The following is a 22825-nucleotide window of genomic DNA, read 5'->3' as shown; positions in this document are numbered from 1 at the left end:
TAGCTCAAACCCAACTCTAATCAAGAATCATGTGTTATGCACTGCTGCTCCTGGCACCAGAAACTGGTGTAAAATTTATCCAAATAAAGAACATGTCCTTTACCTTCAACTGAATCTCCCTTCAGCAAACATGATTTGTTAGGGATATACTGGCAAAAGAGTAGCCTCCCACACCAAAGGATCAAACTTCCATCACTGACCAAGTTTTATCTAATAAAAATTCTGATTTTGTTGACACTGTCAGAGAAATACCAATATTTCAGCAGATCTAGGAAACAATCTCTACTCAGATTTCCTAATGAGATTATTCAAGTATAATTTTTTTTTTTAACCAGTACAATCTTATTTCTGGTTCAGTGATTGGCCCCCAATCAGCTTTCTTCTTTTTGGGTGTTCAACATTTGCTGATTATAAACACTACTGTGAATATCTGGTGGGTTTTTTTTTTATTGGCACATCAGCTTCTGTGGTCATATTGCATTTTACTCTGAATCAAACCTGCAACCTTTGGGTTACCCAGCTGTTATATGTGGTAAGGTTGGTTCAAATCAACAAGGATTTCAGCATCTTTATTATATTCATTAATTGAAAATTTTAGTTTCTCCTAACATTTTCAGACTTAGATTACTTGAGAAACTGGGTCATGATTTTCTTCTGATGTTTGGATCTTTCCATCACTGTAATGGGAATGCATGTCTAAATCTGACCCATCATCAGATTCATCACTAAAGAGATATTGTGGCTTCTCTTTTGGCCACCTTTTTCTTTCAAAAGAGGTACAACTGAATTATCACTATCATTTGTCTTTAGCTCATTTACCATAGAAAGAAGGGTTCATTTCAAAACTTTTTAGAAATCTAAAAATTTGAAATATCTCAAGAGTTCACCTCAATCTCTAGATTATAGTGATAAACAAAATGTTCTCCACACATATTTGAAATGAAGACAATAACTATTGTCAGTCAAATCATGTGCATAGGCAACTCACTGACAATACTTAGTGGGTTGCTATCAAATTTTCACAAAAAACAAATGACAACCCATTTTTCTCACACATACTGTGTTATTTGTCACTTAAATGAACCAAATTATGAAAAAAACAGTTGTCATCTGGGAAATGAGTCACTTGACAAAAGATAGTTTTAAAATACATATGCAGGTGGTTGATTAGGGTAACAAAACAAACTTCCACCTGTCTTTATTTTGGCCGCTTCTGTATAAGGTTGTTTTTAGTATTATATGCTAGCAATCTCACACAGTGAAGGTGAATGGTCAGTTTAACACCTTCTGGTGTTTATACAAACACTCTTCTTTTCCTCTGCCCCCTCACCCTAATAAAAAGGCTGACTAGAAAACTTGCTCTTCACAAAATGATAACCAAGGAATTCTACTCTAACACCTTTTATTCAAATCCAGGCAGTCTGAAATAAAAAAAACTTAGAACTATCTCTTGGGGGAGGAGAAAGCAACATTTCATAAACCAATGTTAATTACTATGGAAACCTATAATACCAATCCTTCCATCAGGAAACTCAGATTGGATGTTCTGTAGAGTAAATCTCTAACACTTATCTATTTGAAGAGTCCTGAAGGAACATAAACAGAAGACTCACTGAAAAATTATACAAACATTATTCTGTAGTACAAAACTTCTGATTATTACATTTTTTTTTTATAGCCAGATATTAAGTTGTGGGAAATTAGTTATACATTGCCATATTTTTACTATGGCTTAAACAATTCATAAATGCAAAGCAATTAGAAACAAGCAGGGGAATTAATAACATTCTTTAAGGTTAATTACATGCTACTAGTACTAATCTATATTCTTGCAAGTTAGAGTAATATTCACTATATTGGAATGATTTCTTTATTAGGGAGCCAGTACAAGTAATCCAAAGTTACACTTGAAAAATTACAAAGCACTTAACATAATCCTTATTTCCAAACATTGGCACCACTTAAGATTATTATTTATTTTTTTTTAAATAAAAAATCACCAATAAGCCAGATATTATAAGCAACACATACAAAAGCTACAGCACACAAGACCAACCATTCACAAAAAACATCCACACAAAGTAACACACAGTGTTCAGTGAGATTAGTTAAGTCCACTTGGAGTGAAAACAGCACATTACAATTTCTAATCAGGTTAAAACACACCAATGTAAAACCTCCATTTATAAACATTCATTTGTTCATTGAGTGGTACAAAAAACTGCATGCTTTATTTAGAGTTCCAATATATAAAAGTTTCCTAACACTTTAGAAACAATTTTGTTTTTAAGCCGAAAGAAATCAATTTACATCAAAAACATATCAAAACTAATGCTTTATTGTATACACAGACACTGCATTTGATAAAGGTGCACAGTACTTAAACTGGACTATACCACTATATTTAGACAAGCTAACATAAGCATAACCTTAAGAATTAAAAAGGGATAAGAAATAGAAGGTATAATTTTTACCAAAAACTTTACATTTTTTTCCCCCTACCAGCTTCCTTTATAAATGCAACCAATTTTCTATACATACTACAGTATTAGACTAGTTCAAGAGATTTTAAAAGATATTAGCAGAAAATTTAAGTACAAAATTAGAAAAGCTTTTAGGTATGGCAAATAAGTAAGGAAGCTTACAGAGCAAGTTGTTTGCAGCTGCAATTCACACATATTTCCTTTCCCTTGGACCTAGTATGTTCCCAGAAAAGTAGGAAAAAAGATTCTTAAAGTCACCTGGAAACAACACTGGTTCAAAGGTGGACTAAAATGCTGTTGACTAAATGCTTCACAAATATTTCTTGACAAAATTCGAGTATAAAATGGCAATGAAGCAAAAACTCACTAATATAAAAGTTCATCTCTTCCCCCCCTTCCCTTCTCTTGAGCACAACTTTAGCTGTTTACATAATACTGTCACAGACAAACCAAAGTCTTCACAGAAGTGGAAGATGCCCAGTTTTAACTGAAGGGGTGAAGAATGTTGGGATCTGAAAGGAGAAATATATAGAATTAGTCCATATTATTTTTATACATACACTTACAAAAAAAAAGGGGGGGGGGGGGAAAGGAGAGACCAAGTACCTATGCTATTTTAACTGTAGCATGGAATACACTGCCATTTAGACCTCAAAGACTAAAAACAATTTAAGCATCCATTCTTTACAGACATGACCTTCCCAAATGTTGAGAAATGCTTCTATTACTAAAAAATGAAACAAGACCATATTTTTCAAAAAATTCTTCTAAAATCTATGCTGTGCAGCAACTTTTGCTTAAGTATTTATATAGCTTTTTTTCATTAAATAAAAGCATACCTAATAATTATTTGCCCTCAAATAATCTCCTAATTTTTCCACAACTGTATTAAGCTGACCTGGTGGAAAACCATCTGTTGTAGCAGCAACCAATAAGCCTACAGAAAGAGAATTAAATATTTTAAAATAATTATTTTATCAACAATAGCAACACTGATGTTAGAAATTTACCAATTAATTTAGTAATGAAAATAACTCCTTAGAGTTATAATACTAAAATTATCACCACATTCATCCAAATGGAATTTACTGTAGTAATTCCAATTGAAATAAGTGATGGAGCTACAGTAAAAAACACAGCACTAGCAAAAAAGAAGCCTTTAGTACTTCTAAAACTAATCACAATTTCACATGGAAGTGTGATTCAAGAATTCTTTAGTTTACTTCAATCAAAATTCCAATTTATTATTAGCAGCCTGCACAGGTCTCAATTCAAAATATATTTTCATCAAAAAAGAAAAATTTAATGGGGATTTCACTGCATACCCCCCACCTCCAATTCTACCTGACTATTGTAATTGAATAACAAATCAGAGTGGCAGTAAAATTCTAATTATGCAAAGGATCTACTTTTTCCCAATCATATTACTAAAATGAAGTTGCAAGTTTAATTAGTAGATATCACCTAGACAAAGGTTTTGGTATCATAAAGAAATTGAACACTTTGTTTTATATTCCCTTAAAGCACAAATATTTTAAAAGACAATTAGTATTGTTATTTTATCAGAAATACCTGATGTTAGAAATTTAGTAATCCCTTGATTTAACTTATAAAATGAATTTTTTTTTTTTCCCATAATAACCGAACACTATCATTTTTTCACTAATATCCATTAGTCAAAAACAAAAGGGATGATTATGATGAAAAAATTCACTAATAGATAAAACCAAATAAGCTATGTTTGCTACCTGGGAGTCAAAAACACCAATGGAACTGATATTCAGATGATGCTCAAGTGGACCCAATTTCTGCAAAGTACAAACGGTCTGTGACAGCCAAATCCTTTGCTTGCACCTTCACAATGGTGGGACTCTTAGTAATACCCTCTGTGTGGAGATTACTATCAGGCAATGAGGCTTTAAGCAGTGGAACCCATGTTTAGTCTAAAGAGCTAAGTTCCAGTTAACTCTTCCATCATGCAGTATGATTGATGTCTTTTGAGGTTACGATGAACCATGGAAAATCTGAACTTCTTACACTTCAAGGATACAGCTTTAAAACAGTGTTTGCAGGCCAGCCACTAGTTAACACATTGGACTGAACCTATTGGTAACTCTCTAGAAGGCTTCCGGATCAATTAGTGTATAATCTTGCTACCTCTACTCGGCCGAGTAGTGTGTATGAATGGGGGGGGGGGGAATTGTTGAGGCCACGTTATGTCAAGGATCTGGGCATATTACTTCATACAGCAGTCTTCCCCCCCCACCTTTTCTTACTACCGAATACACCACGAATTGTTAAACTAATAGAAGCTTATCTGCAAAAATATCTAAACCTCTTAGTTCATTTCACATACATAAGTGGACTAATTTTATTAGTGGAGTCCTACTGCTGTTTTGTATATTTATGAAGGTATATCGGGCTTAGTGTAGAGGTTGGAAGGGTGGTTAATGACAGTAATCACAGTGTGCTATTACAACAGGATTTAGAAAATTTGGGCTGAGAAGTGGCAACTGAAGTTTTAACATTGACAAATGCAAATACTGCATATGGGTAGGAGGAACATACCAATTGTGTGATAGAATATGAAAGACCTGGGAGTGATGTGCATTCAGATATGAATGTTTTCTGAGCAATGCTGCCAGAGCATGTCATGGGGTATTGTCAATGATATACAGAAATTTTACTAGCAGAGAAAAGGAGGTGACTATCCCGTTGTATAAGGCATACAGGTCTGGAAGCTTTTTTTTGAGAAGGGTACCTGTTAGGAAGAAAGGCTTAAGTTATGCAAATTGCAGCAGCTGCCAACTAGGCACTCACGACATGATCTGAGTGAGGTGACCGTGAATGGTTTGAGCACACTGAATTCTGATGGGATTCTTCTGCTTACTGAGGGGGCATAAATTCAAATCAAGGAAAGACAGTTGTAGAATACATTTGCTAAAATTTGCCTTTAGTCAGCAGGTAGTTAATTGCTGGAACAAACTCCCATCTGTCATTGTGGAAGTTAACAGCTTAAACAAGGAGGGACTGGACAAACTTTTAGAGGTAATGGGTGTGTGAATTTTTTTTTTTTTTTTTTGGCAGATGGTACAGAAGTTCATAACCCTTACTTTCTTTCATCACATGCCTCTATTACTAACACTTAATGGAAGTCCACACCTTTATATTCTTTAATAGCCATTCAGTTTAATTTCTGTTGTATAATATTTATAACTCTCCTTCAGTGTACATAAAATTTTTAAGTCCCTCTCTTCTTTCAATATAACATCACAAGTTATGTATGAAACTTTTTTCACACAAATTATGACTGTGATTTTGATGAAATTTGGGATCATGAAAATCAATCCACTGGATTAGAATTCATTATGGTCTAAATAAATGTTACATATGGCAAAGACAATAGGTACTTGGGTTAGATGTCAGAAAAGCTTTTCATAATACTGAATATACATAAAAAAAACTGAAGCAGTGTGGAATTAAGGGCTGAATGAGAGAAGGCTCCGTGGAGTCTCGTAGCATTCGCTCCTCAGACCATTGTTTTCTATATTTGTTAATGATGAAATTAATGTCGAAGTTTGAATATGATGCAAAAGTTTCCAGGGAGGTTAATGATTATAACCAAGGTATACTGCAGTAATCCCAGATAATGGTACCCAGTGCAGACTGCTTTTGGATTTCGTCAGCAAAGACAAGGAGGTGATTATCCCATTGCATAAGGCAATGATCAGGCCTCATTTTAGGAAGGATACAGATCTCTAGGAACGTGTGCAGGGAAGAGCAACAAAAGGATTCTCTTATCAAGAAATTCTCATGAGCTCTGATTGAGGTGTTTAAAACCTTTGAATGTATTGAGTAAGCTCAATGCTGATGGAATCCTTCCTCTTGCTGAAACCACACACACAAGGGGACAAATTCAAACAGAAGAAAGATGATTGGAGATAGACGTGGAAACACAATAGTCTACTGGTGTTGTCAAAGTAGATTTTTTTTTTTTTTTTGCTGCTACGAAGTGCTCCATCTACTCTAGTTTTCAGGCTTCCAAAAAAAATAGGCACATTATCAATGTTAAGTGTCAGTTTTTTTTGAAGAGATCCCACATGATTGTTCAGAAGATGACACCCAATGTTGTCTTACCAGTGCTGCAATCAGAGCAAGCCATTTTCAATTGATATTTTGTTTTAAAATAAATGTAAAAAGATCACCATAGTGGAATATCTAAGCTTAGAATCACCAATTATTGCCATCTGTAGCAATAAAAAAAAAGTCACAAGATTGCCTGCTATTTCTGAGCAGCTTAGAAGACTGAGTTCTGTGATATCATAATCACTATGAAATGCTACATCTATTTTTTCATTTCTTTCTATGCACTGCATGCTGTTTGTTATTACCTTCTGAAATTTCACATTTCTTTGATGTCTTACTAAAAGACACTTAATTAGCTTCACATAACTACAATGCAATGACTGCATAATTACAGAGAACATTTATAATGTAGACCAGCACACCTGATGGTCACTTGCCCAGTGAAAACAAAAAAAACAATGGATTCTCAATCATAAATTTGTATAGTTGGCAACTATGGCATAGGAAAGAAAAAAAAATGAAAAATTATCAGAAAGAAACCAGAAATTGCAATTAGTATATATGACCCAGAAGGAAAAACCTATAAAATTTATAGTTAATAAAAATGAACTAGGTGGAGATCTAAATGCCCAAACAACAAATTGTTAATTTGATAAAGAATAATATGGGGGGCACAGAGGTAGAAAATCAGAAACTGATTATATTTTTTGCTTTTATTACTACCCAGGAAATCTAAAAAGTAATGCTATCAGTAGGCACTGCATTATTGCATGAGCAAAAAACTCATTTATCCATCCTTTCCCCCCCTCCAATAACTTGTCTGATTATTCCTTAAATTTATTTAAACTTCACAATAGCAATTTGCTCCAAAAATCACTCTCTGAAAGCAGATTTTTATACATCCATCCCTCATCTGTTGTCTAAGAAAATGCAGCTATTTACCATTGTTTATTGATGCATATATAAAAAGGTGGAAATGGACAGAAATAATGAGATAAAACATTAAAAATACAGGAACTCCCCGAATTAAACAAATTCAACTCTACATAAGTTTTTGCCAGCCGGCGGAAATGTATTTTTGCATCCCGTAGGAATAAATGAAGGTATTGCAAAAATATTGTAATGTGAACCCAAAACGCTTTTTTTTTTTTTTTTTTTTTGTTGTAATTCGTTCCAAGTCCTCGGAAGTTGAAAATCTCACTATATTACTAATCTATTTATCTCTCTAAAAGGTCATATTTATAATGGAAATTGCACTACACTTTCATTGTTATCATTTATAAGAATCAATTTTGAACACCTTTGTAATAATCGTCTAAAGTACATTTCTGGAGGTCACGACCATAAAACAATTTGCACTTTCTGGTTTATTGGGCTTTTCTGTAAGTGCATCTAATTATAAACGGTTAGTAAACTATCTTATTCCATTTGCGATAATTAGTATTAGTAACAGCCGCATGGTGCAAGAAAGCATATGGCTTATGCTGCACCAGCTAAAAAATAAATAATAATAATTAATAAAAAAAAATTAAACCTATCATCCTATGCACTTCCCTTACCCAAAAGTACTATCCAGATGGCCTTTGAATTTCCCCAAACTGTTGGCCTCTACCACCCATGAAGGCAACTTATTCCAGTAATTTATAACTCGCTGGCTAAAATAAAACTTCCTGCAGTCCAATCTAAACATGTCCCCTAGTTCTAGCATCATTTATAATCTTGAAAATTTTGTCCTCATTCATTTTACTGATGCCTCTCAGAGCCTTAAACACCTCACTCAAATCTCCTCTAAGGTGTCTGTCTAGTTTCCAAACTCTGCAACCCACATATTCGAAGTCTTTCTTCATAAGGACGCCCTTTTGCCGATCTCACCAGGCGAGTTACCCTTCTTTGCACCCTTTCAAGAAGCTCGATGTCTTTCTTTAGGTGCAGTCTCCATACTTGAACACAGTATTCCAAGTGTGGTCTAACATAAGCCTTATACAAAGGGTACTAGGAAAGTTTTGCAATATGATGCAACAATGAATCACAGGAAGCTGCTTGTTGCTGCATGTTGAGACATGCTCATACGTGCATAGTAGTCGCCGCGCCAAGTCGATGGGCTCAGTTATTCATTAGTAGTGAGAGTGTAAAGTGCTTGCGATGGCATCGTGGTCACGAAATGAGATAAGGACAGTTTTGCGGTATAATTTCGTGCGTGGTTTAACCATAAACCAGTGCTTAGAAGAAATGACTCTTGCACTAGATGATGATTGTCCACATCGTACAACGATATTCAGGTGGTATAGAGAATTCCAAAGGGGGAAATTTCACTCTGGAGGATTCTGAGAGGCCGGGAAGGCCACGAACGTCAGTTACGGAGGAAAACGTTACTGCTGTGAGGAAAATGCTTGACGAAAACAGGCGAGTGACCTACCAACAGATAGAGGATACTTTGGGCCTAAATGCACCAGCAATTCGTTCGATTCTGCAAGATCATTTGCACATGAAGAAACTTTGTTCTCTCTGGGTGCCGCATCAACTTACTGAAGAGCAGATGACACGACGTGTGACTTGGTGCCGAGAGATGTTAAAAAAGTTTGATAAGGGACAATCTCGGTATGTGAACAACATCCTGACAGGTGACGAGACTTGGCTGTACTATTACGATCTGCCGACCAAGGCTCAAAACAAAGTTTGGGTCTTTGATGATGACGACACACCCGTAATTGTCGGAATTCCCGATCTGTAAAGAAGAAAATGATAGCTGTATTTTTCAAATCAAGTGGAATTGTGGAACGTGTCGTTTTGGACAAGCAGAAGACAGTCACAGCTAAGTGGTATACTGAACAATGCCTGCCTAAAGTCATTGGATCTATGAAGAACCTGCGGCCAAAGTCAAGAATGGACACCTGGTACCTCCATCACGATAATGCTGCAGCTCACCGCGCCAAAGCCTGCACCGAATATTTGACCATGACAGGACTGAAACTTCGAGCACCCTCCCTACAGTCCAGACCTTGCTCCCTGCGACTTTGCACTGTTCCCGCATGTGAAAATGAAGCTAAAAGGGAGGCGGTTTTCCAGTGATGAGGACCTTCTACGGGCTTGGGACAACAAGTGTGCTTTACTCCCTAGTGAAACTTGGCAGAACTGGTTTAAAGATTGGTTTCGGAGGATGGAGAGGTGTATTGAATGTACAGGAAATTAATTTGAAAAAATTAAATAAACAAAGCTGTATTGCAAAACTTTCCTAGTACCCTTTGTATAATGGGATTATCACATCCCTATCTCTACTTGCAAAAGTTCAATAGATCATCAATAGGACACCATGGGCCTTCCTTGCAACCTGTTTACAATGCTCAGAGAATTTCATGTCTGACCGTATCGTAACACCCAAGTCCCTTTCCTCCAGTACTGGGTTTAGTTGAACTCCACCAAGTGAATAAGTTTTTTTGGGATTACTGTTTCCCAGGTGTAACACCTTACACTTTGTTGGATTAATGCACAGCTGCCATTTTTCTGACCATTCCTGAAGTCTATCTAGGTCTCTCTGAAGAAGCTCAGCTTGACAGTGATCATTAACTACTCTACCAATTTTAACATCATCTGCATATTTAGACATCATGCCCTCTATCCCTTCATCAATGTCGTTTATGAAAATTAAAAACAGTGGTCCTAATACTGATCCTTGGGGAACCCCACTTCTTACATCAACCCAATCTGAGGAATAGCCATTTATCACAACCCTCTGCCTCCTGCCCTGAAGCCATCCTTCTATCCATCTCAGGATTTTCCCAGTGACTCCAACCTGTTCCAGCTTATAAAGCAACCGCTCATGTGGGACTGAGTCAAAAGCTTTGCTGAAATCTAAATAAACAATGTCGAAATTATTCCCTAAATCCAGCTCGTGAGTGACCCTTTCGAAATAGCAAACCAGATTTGTTAAACATGATTTTTCCTTTACAAAACCATGCTGAGTATCCATGAGAATTTCAATTCGATCCAAATGATCCTGAACTCCACTCTTGATCATTGCCTCCATGATTTTCCCTACTACTGAAGTCAGACTGACAGGTCGATAATTTCCAACTTCACTTTTAGGGCCACCCTTAATTATGGGAGATACATTTGCACTTTTCCAATCCAAAGGAATCCCCCCAGAGTCTAGTGATGCTCGCATAATTAGCCTCAATGGTTCAATGCACTCGCTTGCCGCCTCTCTTAAGATTATAGGGTATATTCCATCAACTCCAGGAGCTTTACTGGTCTGTAGGCTCGAAAGTTTTTTCATTAAATAATCTTGCGAAATTTCAATATCACTAATTACATATTTTTTAACTTCGCTCCCACAATTTCCCATTGCCACAAAAGGCTTTTCATTTGTAAATATCGATGCAAAATAACTGTTGAGTTCATCTGCAACGGCAGCTGGTGTATTTATTACTATCCCCTTTCCCTTACCTAAAGGTCCGATCTGGTTTGTCCTGCTCTTCTTGGCATTTATATATGTGAAGAATTCTTTATTCCCCTCTTTGCTCTGTTTGCTAGTGATTTCTCATAAACTGCCTTTGCCTGTCAAACCTTTTCTGTGGCTCTATTACGCATCACCTTGTAGCTGTTATAGGCTTCAGTACTTTTTATTGCTCTGTAACCTTTCCATGCCACCTTTTTTCTGCTCAAGTAATGTGGCAACTTCACTATTCATCCAACTTGGAACCCTTCTCGTGGAGTATTTTTTTAATGGTATATACGCATTCAAGGCATCTGTGATTAATGTTTTAAGAGCGTACCACAGTTCAAGTGTATTCATTCTCTGCGCGATATCTACCCAGTTAAGAGGCCATGTAGTACCTTAAGGCATCGTAATTTCCTTTTCTGAAATTAAAACCCATTCCTTTGCCTTTTACTTCTGCTACCTCTCTCGTCATCATCAACCGTAGAACTCTGTGATCACTTCCTGCTACTGGTTCCTCTACTGTCAGCCCTGTTACGTCATCTGCTTCATGTGTGATGATGAGGTCTGGTACTTTCCCTGACATGTTGATACAAATAACAGTCATCTAGTCGATTTAAAAATTTTGCTCCCCATGTCGAGTTTCCTTCCCATTTACTCCAATCAATTAGAGGAAAATCGAAATCACCCATAATAAGGCATTGACGCTTACTTGCCCATTCCATTTGCATGTAGAGGCTTTTGTCATAATCTTCACAATCACCTGGTCTGGAGATTACTCCTACTTGCATTATACCTTTGTTTCCAACTATCTCAAACCATACAGACTCTATACTAGCGTGTGAAATGTCTGAATCCGGGAAAGCTATCGTCGCACTCGGGCTGCTTCTGATAAGAAGCATTACCCTATCCTTCCTAAATACATTATACAAACCGTACTGAAACTCATCATCCCCAATTTCCGGGTGGCACCACGTCTCTGTAAGCCCTATTATGTCCGCATTACGTGTTTTAACCAGCAGTTCGAATTCGCTCATTTTATTGACGACACTTCTAACGTTACTGTATAAACAATTAAGATTTACTGTTCTTGTATATTTAACGACCCTAACACAACCCTTGAAGTTTTTTTAGGCTCTCTTCCCTGATATTAGCTACCCGCTCACGTGAAACATCTTTGCCCCCAGACCATCTAGACAATACGTCCAGTTGGGGTAACAGATAAGAATAATACCTATAACTGCAACTGTGTGGGTTTTTATGCTATTATAGTGAAATGTGTTCCCCTTCACTGATATCTTCAATCATATATATAAAAAAAATTTTCAGAAACTTTTCTTCATTCCTATTTACATATTACAATGGTGAAGGACTAATGGAAACGGCAAGTGCCACGAAACAAAACAAAGTTCGTCATCTATTGCAAAAGAAATTAGTCTCGCTGCTTCAACAGTGAATACTATTTTAAAGGACAATGTATGTATAAAAGAACATGTCAAAGGATCAACAGTGATCACAAAACAGCACTCAGGTGCTATATCAAAGATGGAACAGCTGTTAATAATAGGGATGGTAAATCTGATTCAGAAAAGAGTGCCCCCTGAGTTTAATGACCATTCAAGCAAAAGCAATAAGTATTTATAAAGATATTAAGGATAAGTTAGTGACAAGCATCATGCTGGTTTCCACAGCTGTTGTTGTTGTTGGGTTTAACGACACAAAGGCTACTTGGGCCATATTGTGTCTTCTAATAGTGAATATGAAATAATATCTATATTTTATGATATATTTGTATCCGGTTTAGGAAAGTATATAGTTCCTTTTTATTAGAATCATCTCCCAGAATCTGCAATAAATTTATTGATGACTGTGTTTTAGCAATTGATTTAAAAGTATCTAAGCGGATGTTCTGAAGGTGGGGACAGTCCACTAACAAATGGCGAATGGTCAGTTGTACTTGACATGATGTACATTGTGGAGCGCTGTCATTAGTTAATAGATAGAGATGAGTGAGATAAGTATGCCCAATCCTGAGCCTTCCTAAAATTGTTTCTTCTCGTCTGCTTTTCTGGAAGCTGGAGGGCCACAGCTTTGGTTCTGGTTTTATTTGGAATAATTTGTTTTCTGGATAACTTCTCCAGATTAATGACCAGCTATTGTAACATGCTTTATGGATGATATGTTTATAATCAGCATATGGGGATCGAAAAGTCTGCAAAAGAGTAGTATCTGGTTGTTTGGCTGCTAGATCTGCTCTTTCGTTTCCTGCTATCCCAGAATGACCTGGAATCCAACAGAATGTTACAGTTTGGTTTGACTCATTACACACAAGTAATTTAGAATGGATTTGTTTTATTACAGGGTGAGAGGAGTTGGTATTACTATTTATGGCAGAGACAGCACTGAGCGAGTCAGTGTATATTATGGCAGACGAAATTAGAAGTTGAGTAATATGCCCTAGAGCCAAGTTAATAGCATAAAGCTCAGCAGTGAAGATACTGCATTCTACAGGTAATGAGACAGAAGTGCTGAAAGATGGAAAGATCGCAGCAGCGCCTACTTGGGTCTCAGTTTTCGATCCATCTGTATAGATCTTACAGGCCTGTGAATTAAAAGCAGAGTGAGCTTCATGTAACTGTGCGATATTGAAGGGACACAAGGTGTTCTTTCCCCACTGTTGGAAATAGTCATCGTAAATTGCAGGGATATTTGTCCACGGTGGATCAGGAGGTGTTATGTCCTGATATATATTGTCGATTGCAATATTCCACGTTTGAGTTAGTTCTTTAAGTCTAAGTGCAGCAGGTCTGTTTTCATTTGGTTTACTGTTGTAAAATGAGTCCCATTCGGTGTTGTACAGACATCTCCAATTCGGGTGGTAGGGAAGACTGCGGATTTTTGCGGCATACATTAAAAGCAATGTTTTCCTCCGAAGATGTAAGGGAGGTTCGTGGGCTTCAATGTAAAGGCTCTGGACTGGGGATGTTCTGAAAGCCCCTAGAGAAACTCGAAGGGCACTGTGCTGGATGGTATTTAATCGTTCTAATGTACTCTTCCTCGCAGAGTCATACACTGGGGAACCGTAGTCCAAACGGGATCTGATGAGAGCTCTATAAATATGGATAAGCGTATGCCGATCAGCGCCCCAAGACATGGATGACACACACCGAAGGATATTCAATTTCTTCAAGCAGATGGTACGAAGATAGGCCACATGTGCTTGAAAGTTCAGTTTTCTATCTAGAATCAGGCCAAGAAAGCGGACAGTGTTAACCAGAGGAACCGACACATTTTTTATCTTTAACTCAGGATCAGGATGAAATGACCGGAGTTTGCAGAAATGAGTGGTAGTGGATTTCTGTTCAGCAAGATGGTATCCATTGCGTAAAGTCCACGATTCTATTCTGTTTAGAGTAATTTGTAACTGTCTTTCGATAGTATTCATATTTTGTGATTGGCACGATATGGTGAGGTCATCTGCATACATATATACTTCAATAGTTTTTGGAAGATCTTCCAATATATTGTTGACCCTAATTGCGAATAGGGTTGGACTCAGTATAGAACCCTGTGGGACACCCTCTTCTTGAATATGAGATGCTGATAGGAAGTTTTGATATCTGACTTGAAAGGTACGTAACTTTAAAAAGTTCTGAATAATTTGAGGGAGATAGCCTCTCAACCCTAACTGATGCATATCTGTGATAATACCATGACGCCATGTGGTGTCGAATGCTTTCTGAATATCCAGGTTGACCATAACTAAATGTTGTCTCCTGATGAAGGCGTTACGTATGTTGGATTCAATTTTGACAAGTAAATCTAGGGTGGACCTGTTTTTGCGGAAGCCATATTGGTGATCAGAAAGCAGATTTTGGGATTCAAGAATCCAGGTGAGCCTCTTATGCACCATCCTTTCGAAGGTCTTGCCCAAACAGCTTGTCAATGATATTGGTCTGTAATTTTGAACTAGAGATGTATCTTTTCCCGGTTTTGGTATTGCACAAATATAGGAATGACGCCATGAGAGAGGATATGTGTTTTCTGAGAAGATCCTATTATAAAATAGCAATAATATGTACAGATCAGCTTCACACAGATGTTTAAGCATTCTGTAGTGAATGCCGTCTGGTCCTGCTGCACTATTTGGAGATTTACTCAAGGATTCTTTGAGTTCAGCTATAGTAAAGGGCTGGTTATATGGAAGTGGGTGATTAGTTGAAAAATTCAATTTTTTTCGTTCTTCATTAGTTTTAATTCTCTGAAAAGCAGTCACATAAGTGGTTGAGGCGGAAGTATTATAGAAATATTCTGCTAAAGCATTTGCGATGTCAGTAGGAGAAGATAGGTCCTGCCCATTCCACTGAATTATTGGAGACTGTACAGGTAGAAATTTTCCATTGAGAGCTTGTATTTTTTTCCAGATAATCCGAGTGTCAGTATTTTTGTTAATAGTTGAGGCGAACTTAATCCAGGAGTCACGTTTTGCTTTTTTCCTAATTTGTCTTGCTTTGGCTCTCAGTTTTTTGAAAGCTATAAGGTTGGCAGTAGTGGGGAATTTGCGAAATTGGTTCCAAGCACGGTTTTTTTCTACTTTCGCTATGGTGCAATCTTGATTCCACCAATGGTTTTGGTGTACCCGCTTGCTCTGGTTGGATTTTGGAATAGACATTTCAGCTGCTGATAATATATGGCTGGTAATGTGTTCGGTTACTTCATCAATATGTTGTTGCTGTACATACTGTTTGTTTAATAGGACACAAGTACAGTAGTTTTTCCAGTCTGCTTTGTGGAAATTCCAAGATATACGGGCTTTGGGGCATGATACGACCTGTGTTTGAAGTGAGCTGATGATTGGAAAATGGTCACTGTGGAATGGATCGTTCAACACCAACCATTCCATACTTGGAAAAAGAGATGCTGAACAGATAGATAAATCTATGGCAGATGTTGTGCCTGCAGGTAATTGAACATACGTTGGCGAGCCAGTGTTTAATACAGTCAGATTATGGTTATCTAGGAATGTTTCAATTAATTGGCCTCTCTTATCCATAGTGGAGGATCCCCACAATGGATGGTGACCGTTAAAATCACCGAGTAAACAGACAGGAGGTGGCAGTTGTGTTAAAAGGTTGTCAAGTTCAGTCTGGGTACAAGGATAATTAGGTGGTATATAAACAGATGCAAGGGTTAATGATATTCCCATTGCTATCCGAACTGCTACAACTTCTAGGGAGGTTACTAGTTGGAGATGTCTTGATGGTATGGTAGTTTTGACAAGAATACCTACCCCTCCACGAGAAGAGTCAGAATCCCTGTCTCGCCTAAACATAGTATAGTTTTTGAATTTGAGTGAAACTTTTGGTGATAAAAATGTTTCCTGTAAGCATACTCCTAATGCGTTAGTTTGTGTGAGTAAATCATTCAGGTCATCTATATTACTGCGTAATCCTCTGCAGTTCCATTGTAGGAATTTGTTCATTGCTTGGGTTTATTTGACGAAGATTGATCTGACTGTTTTTTCTGAGGTTTCTGCCTGCTTAGTTTTGATTTTTCATTTTTGGGAAAGGTTGGGCGTCCTGTATCCATGGTATCATTGGCATGTAATTCTAGGACTGTGTCTTCGTCCTCTGACTGAACTTCCATTTGAATGTTGCTATAGCATGATTTCATTGTCTTTTGATTTTCAACACTAACAGATTTTGTTCTTTCGGGCAAGGTTGAGATGGCATCAGTTGGGATACTGATTGGCGTGTTGCTGGTTTCATTAACTGTAGATTTTTTATTGCACGTTAGCATGGTTTTGGCCCAGGTGGCAAATGAAATGTTTGGTTCTATGGAGACATCTGTTTGAGTTGAAATTGACCGGCTGTTTTTAGAGACCGATGCGTATGATCGGCTAGGCATGGTTAACAGTATTTGCTTCCTTGCTTCAGGGTATGTGACTTTATGCTCTACCTTATATTTCTGGATTTGTTTGCCTGTTTTCCAAAGGTCACATGCTTTAGAAAAGGCAGGATGGCTTCCTTTACAGTTAGGGCAACTAGGAGTGGCAGCTGTACAGTCTCCTTGGGAATGCTCCTTAGAGCCACAAATAGGACACACAGCATCGCCTCGGCATGCCGTCTGAGAATGGCCATACTTCTGGCACTTAAAGCAGCGAATGGGATTTGGGATGTAAGGCCGAATCTTGCAGTTTAAATAACCTGCTTTAACAGAAGATGGAAGAGTCGGAGTACTAAATGTCAAAATGACGGACCTGGTTGGTAGTAGGTTCCCATCTTTTTTGGTCATTATTCTCCGTGCATGAGTCACTTTTTGTTCCCTCAGTTCTTGTATTATCTCTTCTTCTGACACTGATAGTAAGTCCCATTCGCTGATAACGCCTCTAGAGGTGTTAAGAGTGTTATGGGGCGTAACTGACACTGGAATACTGTTAAATGATGTTAATTTTAACAGCTTCTCTGAGTGAGTTGTCTTAGAAGTTTCAATTAGAAGGTCTCCAGATTGGAGACGCTTAACCATTTTGGGAGATCCACAAACCGATTCTAAACATTTCTGTATAAGAAAAGGCGATAGTTTGCCAACAGGTTGCGTGGATAATGAGTGCATTATAAGAAATGCTGGCACGTCATTATTCTGATTTTCCGTCCTTAGTCTCTTTGGACGATTGGAGTCATGGTCAATGTCAGGAATTTCTGACCTTGAGCTCGAGGGCTCTAACAGTGGATAGTCACTTATATCCATGTCGGCTCCTTTTGGCCCTGGGGGTTTGTCTTTACCACCCAGGTTACCGGCCCCGCCACGGGGAGGCAGGAGCAGTGCCACGAGGTGACCAAGCGGCTATTAGTTGTGTTAGTAATAAAGAAAACGAAACAGAAAGGTTTCTTTCCTTTCTGGCCCTTTGCCTACTTCTTGCAGAACAAAAGAGCTACTTAAATATAAAATGAGAAAAAACGGTATTCAGAAATAAACAGAATATATACAATGGCAAAAGCTCTTTAGATAGCTCGCTTTGGAAAACGCACTGAGATCGCTTGGCCACGGAACGCTTGGCACCCGGGGCCGGTTTCCACAGCGGTGAATTCTGCAGCTGCAGAGAAATTTTGTGATGTGCTGGAAAAAATTGAAGGTGGCTATTCACCGCAGCAAATTTTTAATGTTGACGAGACTGCTCGGTATCGGAAAATACAATGCCAGGTTTGAAGTCATCAAAAAGATAGGGCCATGCTTTTGCTTCGGGCTAATTTCCAGAATGTGTACAATTCTGGAAATCCTCCTGCATTTCTGACTGAATCAGAGAGCACAGATTAAAAAAAAAAATATATATATATATATATCTCTTTGAGGATTGGCTTAAATGCTGCTTCATTCCTGAGGTTGAAAAATATTGTAAAGACAACACTGTTCCTTTCAAGATTTTGCTTCTATTAGACAATGCTTCCAGACATCCTACACATCTAGATGATTTCAATTCAAACGTGAGAGTCATATCTCCCCTGCCAAAAAAGACTTCACTCATCCAACATATGGGTCAGGGTGTTATTTCGAATTTAAAAGCATATTATTTACACATAACATTTGCTCAGGCATTGTCTGCAGTAGACAATGTGAAAATTTTACATTAAGAGACTTTGAAAATATTTACCACACCATCTTAAACATTAATAAGGCTTGGGTGGAAATCACTAAAAGATGTTTAAATGGCACCTGGAAGAAAATATGCCAACAGCTTTGAAGGATTTGAGGAGGTTGCTGCCAAAGACGTGGAAGAGTTAGAGGAAGAAGAGAAGGAATTGTCTAACAAAGAACTTATTGACTTGCAGGCAGCGATAGTGAAAGAAGAAAATGCTGACAAAGCTCAAGATGAACCAAATGAGGAGTGAGACACTTCATCACCAAAGATATGGCAAAGTTTGAGAAGATGGATCTTGACAGTGAACATAAAGGTTAACAGAAGGGTGAATGATTTGCTTGCTACAAAGAAATCTACAAAGAAAAGAAAAGAACCGCCATCCATTAATGTTCTTTTGTAAGGTTGAGTGGCCGACTGACCCCTTCAAAATCTCTGCAGCAGCGTACTTATCTGGCAATGATGCTTGAGGTAAAATTACTGACTTTATGCCAGTCTCCTCTCTTATGTTGAAATTTTTTTAAATTTCATGCTTTGTTTTTTTCCTGCACATCAGATAAAAAATTAAACAAATAATTCTATTTACACATTCGTCAAACATTTCTTTTTTGATTCAATTAATTCAACGAGCACAGTTGCGAGTGCTGCACAAGCACGGGTGAAATTCCGATTTACGTAGCATTCTGCAGAACGCAACCTTTATGTAGGTCGGGGAGTTCCTGTACTTAAGTTTTATCAAAGGTAAAAGTCCTGTAAAACAGACTGTTAAGAGTGTGTTGCTCTCTTTCATGGACAAAGAACCAAAAACCATGCAAAACCTGTCTGAATTCAAAAACAAAAATCAAGCTGATGTTACATAAACACTTCCACTACACATACAAAAACCAAAGTGCTGATTACAATAAATCACTTTTTTGTATTATTATACATCTGATTAAGCCTTCAGAAGTGATTACAATCAGTTCTACACATTGTATTAGGAATCTTTTAAATCATGCGACTTTCTTTTCAATTAAAAAAAAAAAAAAATCCCATGGTAAATAGAGGGAACTAAAGTGGCAAGGATCAAAAGTGCTTTATGAAACATTTATCAATTATAGCATGATTTTTATGAAACACAAAAAGAGTAAACACAAGAATTATTCCTACATTTCAATATTATTAACATATGGAGGAAGAAATAAAGGAACTATTTACATCAATAGCATATGCACAAATTGAAAAATTTTCGTATCTACCTATTCATCTCTCCAAACAATATCCAATGCATTAGCTACAATATAAGGTACATGGATAGCCTATATGATATGTATTAAAATAAATAACTGTCTGATTTTAATGAAATCTGGGAAACCCATACAGAGTTGAGTTGTTACAGATGGATATGGTAAAGACAATGAGCATATCATGCAATTATATGTATGAGACTATTAAATAGAATTTAGCAATGAACAAGTATGGATTTATGAAAAAAAAATATATATATATATATATATAAAAAGCATATAACAGAAAAATTAGAGCACAATAGACAGATTTTTGTTGGAAATTACAGATATATGAAAAAAAAAAAAAAAAAACTATGCTCAATAAGTTCCACTGATTTTTTTTTTTTTTTTTTTATTATACTGGACAAAATGATTTACAAAGAATGCACATAATTCTAATAAAAATAGCCTTGTTCTGTCCTCCCATTAAGATGGGAGGAGGATGGAACAAGGCTATTTATCAGTTCCCTTTATAAAATTCCAAGACCATCTGTACATTCTAAAAAGAAAATGAAACCACTACAATACTTTCACCACGTTGAAACTAACCCTAATGGACTATCAAAATATGAGGAGCAGTCAAAAAGCTCAGAGAATAGAGTATATAAAACATATTAATAAGTAACAGAATAAGTTAGCTTAATGTCTTATAAAATGACATAAAAAGTGTTTTATGCTGGTAGGCAGTTTTTGATCAAAGAAAGCAGAAATACTAGAGAAATCCATAAAAGAATACCTAGTGTTTAGAATGATCCAAGGTCTGGTAGCTGTCTGTAAAGTACTTTGCATTCTCCCAGAAACCTTGACAAACATCAGAGTGAAGTCATCAAAAGAAAATTTAAAAATTATTCTTACTAATCCAGATAGTTCTTATCCCCTTTAGGTGACTGGAGATGATGATTGGCTGCATTTTTATGATCCTGAATCCATATTAGAAATGCCTGCAGTGGAAACATAAGGAATTTGACAACTATTAAACATTTTTCAAGTATCACCTTCAATTTTCAGTGACAAAAGGATTTTTGTTAATTGATTACCCTGCACCTGAAACAACAAAACAGGAGAATATATCATGCCAAATTTAAAAGCTACAATTTGGGGGAGAGGGGAATCTCTCCTTGCCCCAAATAACTATTATTTATTCAGAAAGCTCAATTCTCATCATTGAGAATGCATTTTAAACATGAAGCAATAAAAATCAGTTATGAAAGCCTGGTTTGATTCCTAATGCAAAAGATTTTGCAAAAGTTAAAACTCTTTACAGAGTAAATACAATAAAGTGTATCAAACTTTTATGTGAATACTAAAAATTCTGTTGTGTAGTCACACAACAGAATTTTTAGACCATTTCATTATTACTTAATGTTGCTTGAAAACCAAAACATTTTATAATAAAATACCTCTCAAAAAAGGTCATTACACGACCTTCCTATGCATAACTTCAGTAGAAAAAAATACTTGCTAATTTTTTTTATTCATCAGAAGGGAGAAGACTGATCCCATCCACTTACCAAAATAAATTGTATCCATATGGGTTGAATAGCACCATTAGTTTCTTTCAGCCACAGTTACATGATTTTTATTGTGTATCATATCACAAATAATCATAACTCCACTTGCCCTCTACGTATATGGTAGTAACAAATTTATATTAATTACCTTAGTCTCTGAAATTTAATGGACAACTGTCAGTCATGATAAACTTATGCTAGTCACACTTAAGAGATCCTATTGGCTTCAAAACAATATTTATCAAATACTAGCAGCACAAATGGGGTGGATACAAAAGCCCATTCTGATAGATTTTGAAGTTTGATCCACCTCCAGGGTTTATTCCTGAGTGCATTAATAATCAATTAATCTCACTGTTTCTAAGTTTTACCAAAATGCTAGAAGCATCTGGAAAAAATTCAATTCCTCTTCCTAATATCTGACTATGTTGTAAGGGTTGAATTCAAATGTGCCTTTCTGCCAAGCATGACTAAAGAGATGGAATAAACTTGAACATAAGTGGGTGTAAAAATATTTGCTGACACCATAACCATGGTTGCAGTTAATGAATAAAAATCTTTTTTTACATGCAAAGTTAATTTTAGTTTGCTGTACTGGAATATGCAAGAATATCAACATCAGTTAGCAACTTACCAAATAAGCCTGTTAGATTTTCAAAAAATGAATTGTAATGAAAAGAAATCAAGTTATATTCAAAGGATTTGGGAAGTGGTCAGGAGTGGGAGTGCAGTAGCACGCGCTCTTTGAGTAGACCGGGGTTCAAGCCCCTGACTGCTGAATTCGGTCGATCTGCCAACCCGCACTGGACCAGCGTGGCAAATTATGGTCCATTTCCCTCAGCATGAATTGTTGAGGAGGCTTCCATCACAGTGGGTTGTAATGGCTGCATTTTACTTCATACAAAAAAATATGTTACAACTGTATTTTCTTTTCTACCTATCAGTTTCCAGGTACTATGAGTGCATTATTTAATTATATCTCATATTGGGATCAACCTTCACAACAATTGGACGAGGTATTGCACTGCTTTGAATAAATAATGCTTCACCAGTGAAGACAACTAATGTTACTTATTCTCGACGGATACCTCCATCCAACAGACGGCACACTTTCAAAGCCTGCTGGCTTACTAATCAGTGGGTGGGCAGGTATCCTGGAGTTGCAATAGTGACAACCCAGTTATAAAGTATAACTCCATGATATGAGAGATGCTTGATGGTTTTACTATGCACACCATCAATTACAAAGTGTTGTGTAATTAATATCCATATTAAGCTATGTAGGTAAGTATAAATTTCTTTCTATTTTGCTAACCAGTGGATAACATTCTTCAGATTTTCACGTATCATTTAATTCGTAATGAACTTCTGGCAATAAAAGCACAAAGCGCTTTATATATCTTTATTTT

At 36.8% G+C, this 22825-nt stretch overlaps 1 protein-coding gene across 1 annotated transcript in view; it reads right to left on the bottom strand.

Moving 5' to 3' along the window:
- Positions 1-2316: 2316 nt before the first annotated feature.
- The window catches only part of LOC150091145 (uncharacterized), an 82729-nt gene continuing 62220 nt past the window's right edge, over positions 2317-22825 (bottom strand). The window contains exons 3-4 of the mRNA XM_090374486.1: positions 3323-3420; positions 2317-2995 (exon numbers count right to left, since the gene is read on the bottom strand). Coding sequence (XP_090230612.1) covers positions 3323-3420 — 98 coding nt within the window. The 3' untranslated portion in view covers positions 2317-2995. The remainder of the gene's footprint in view (positions 2996-3322; positions 3421-22825) is intronic.

Source organism: Mastigoproctus giganteus, chromosome 1 (assembly GCF_048544385.1).
Source record: "Mastigoproctus giganteus isolate SK-2022 chromosome 1, ASM4854438v1, whole genome shotgun sequence".
Classification (NCBI taxonomy): domain Eukaryota; kingdom Metazoa; phylum Arthropoda; class Arachnida; order Uropygi; family Thelyphonidae; genus Mastigoproctus; species Mastigoproctus giganteus.
The sequence above is the reverse complement of the archived record's forward strand: the minus strand, read 5'-3'. Positions and strand labels throughout refer to the sequence as shown.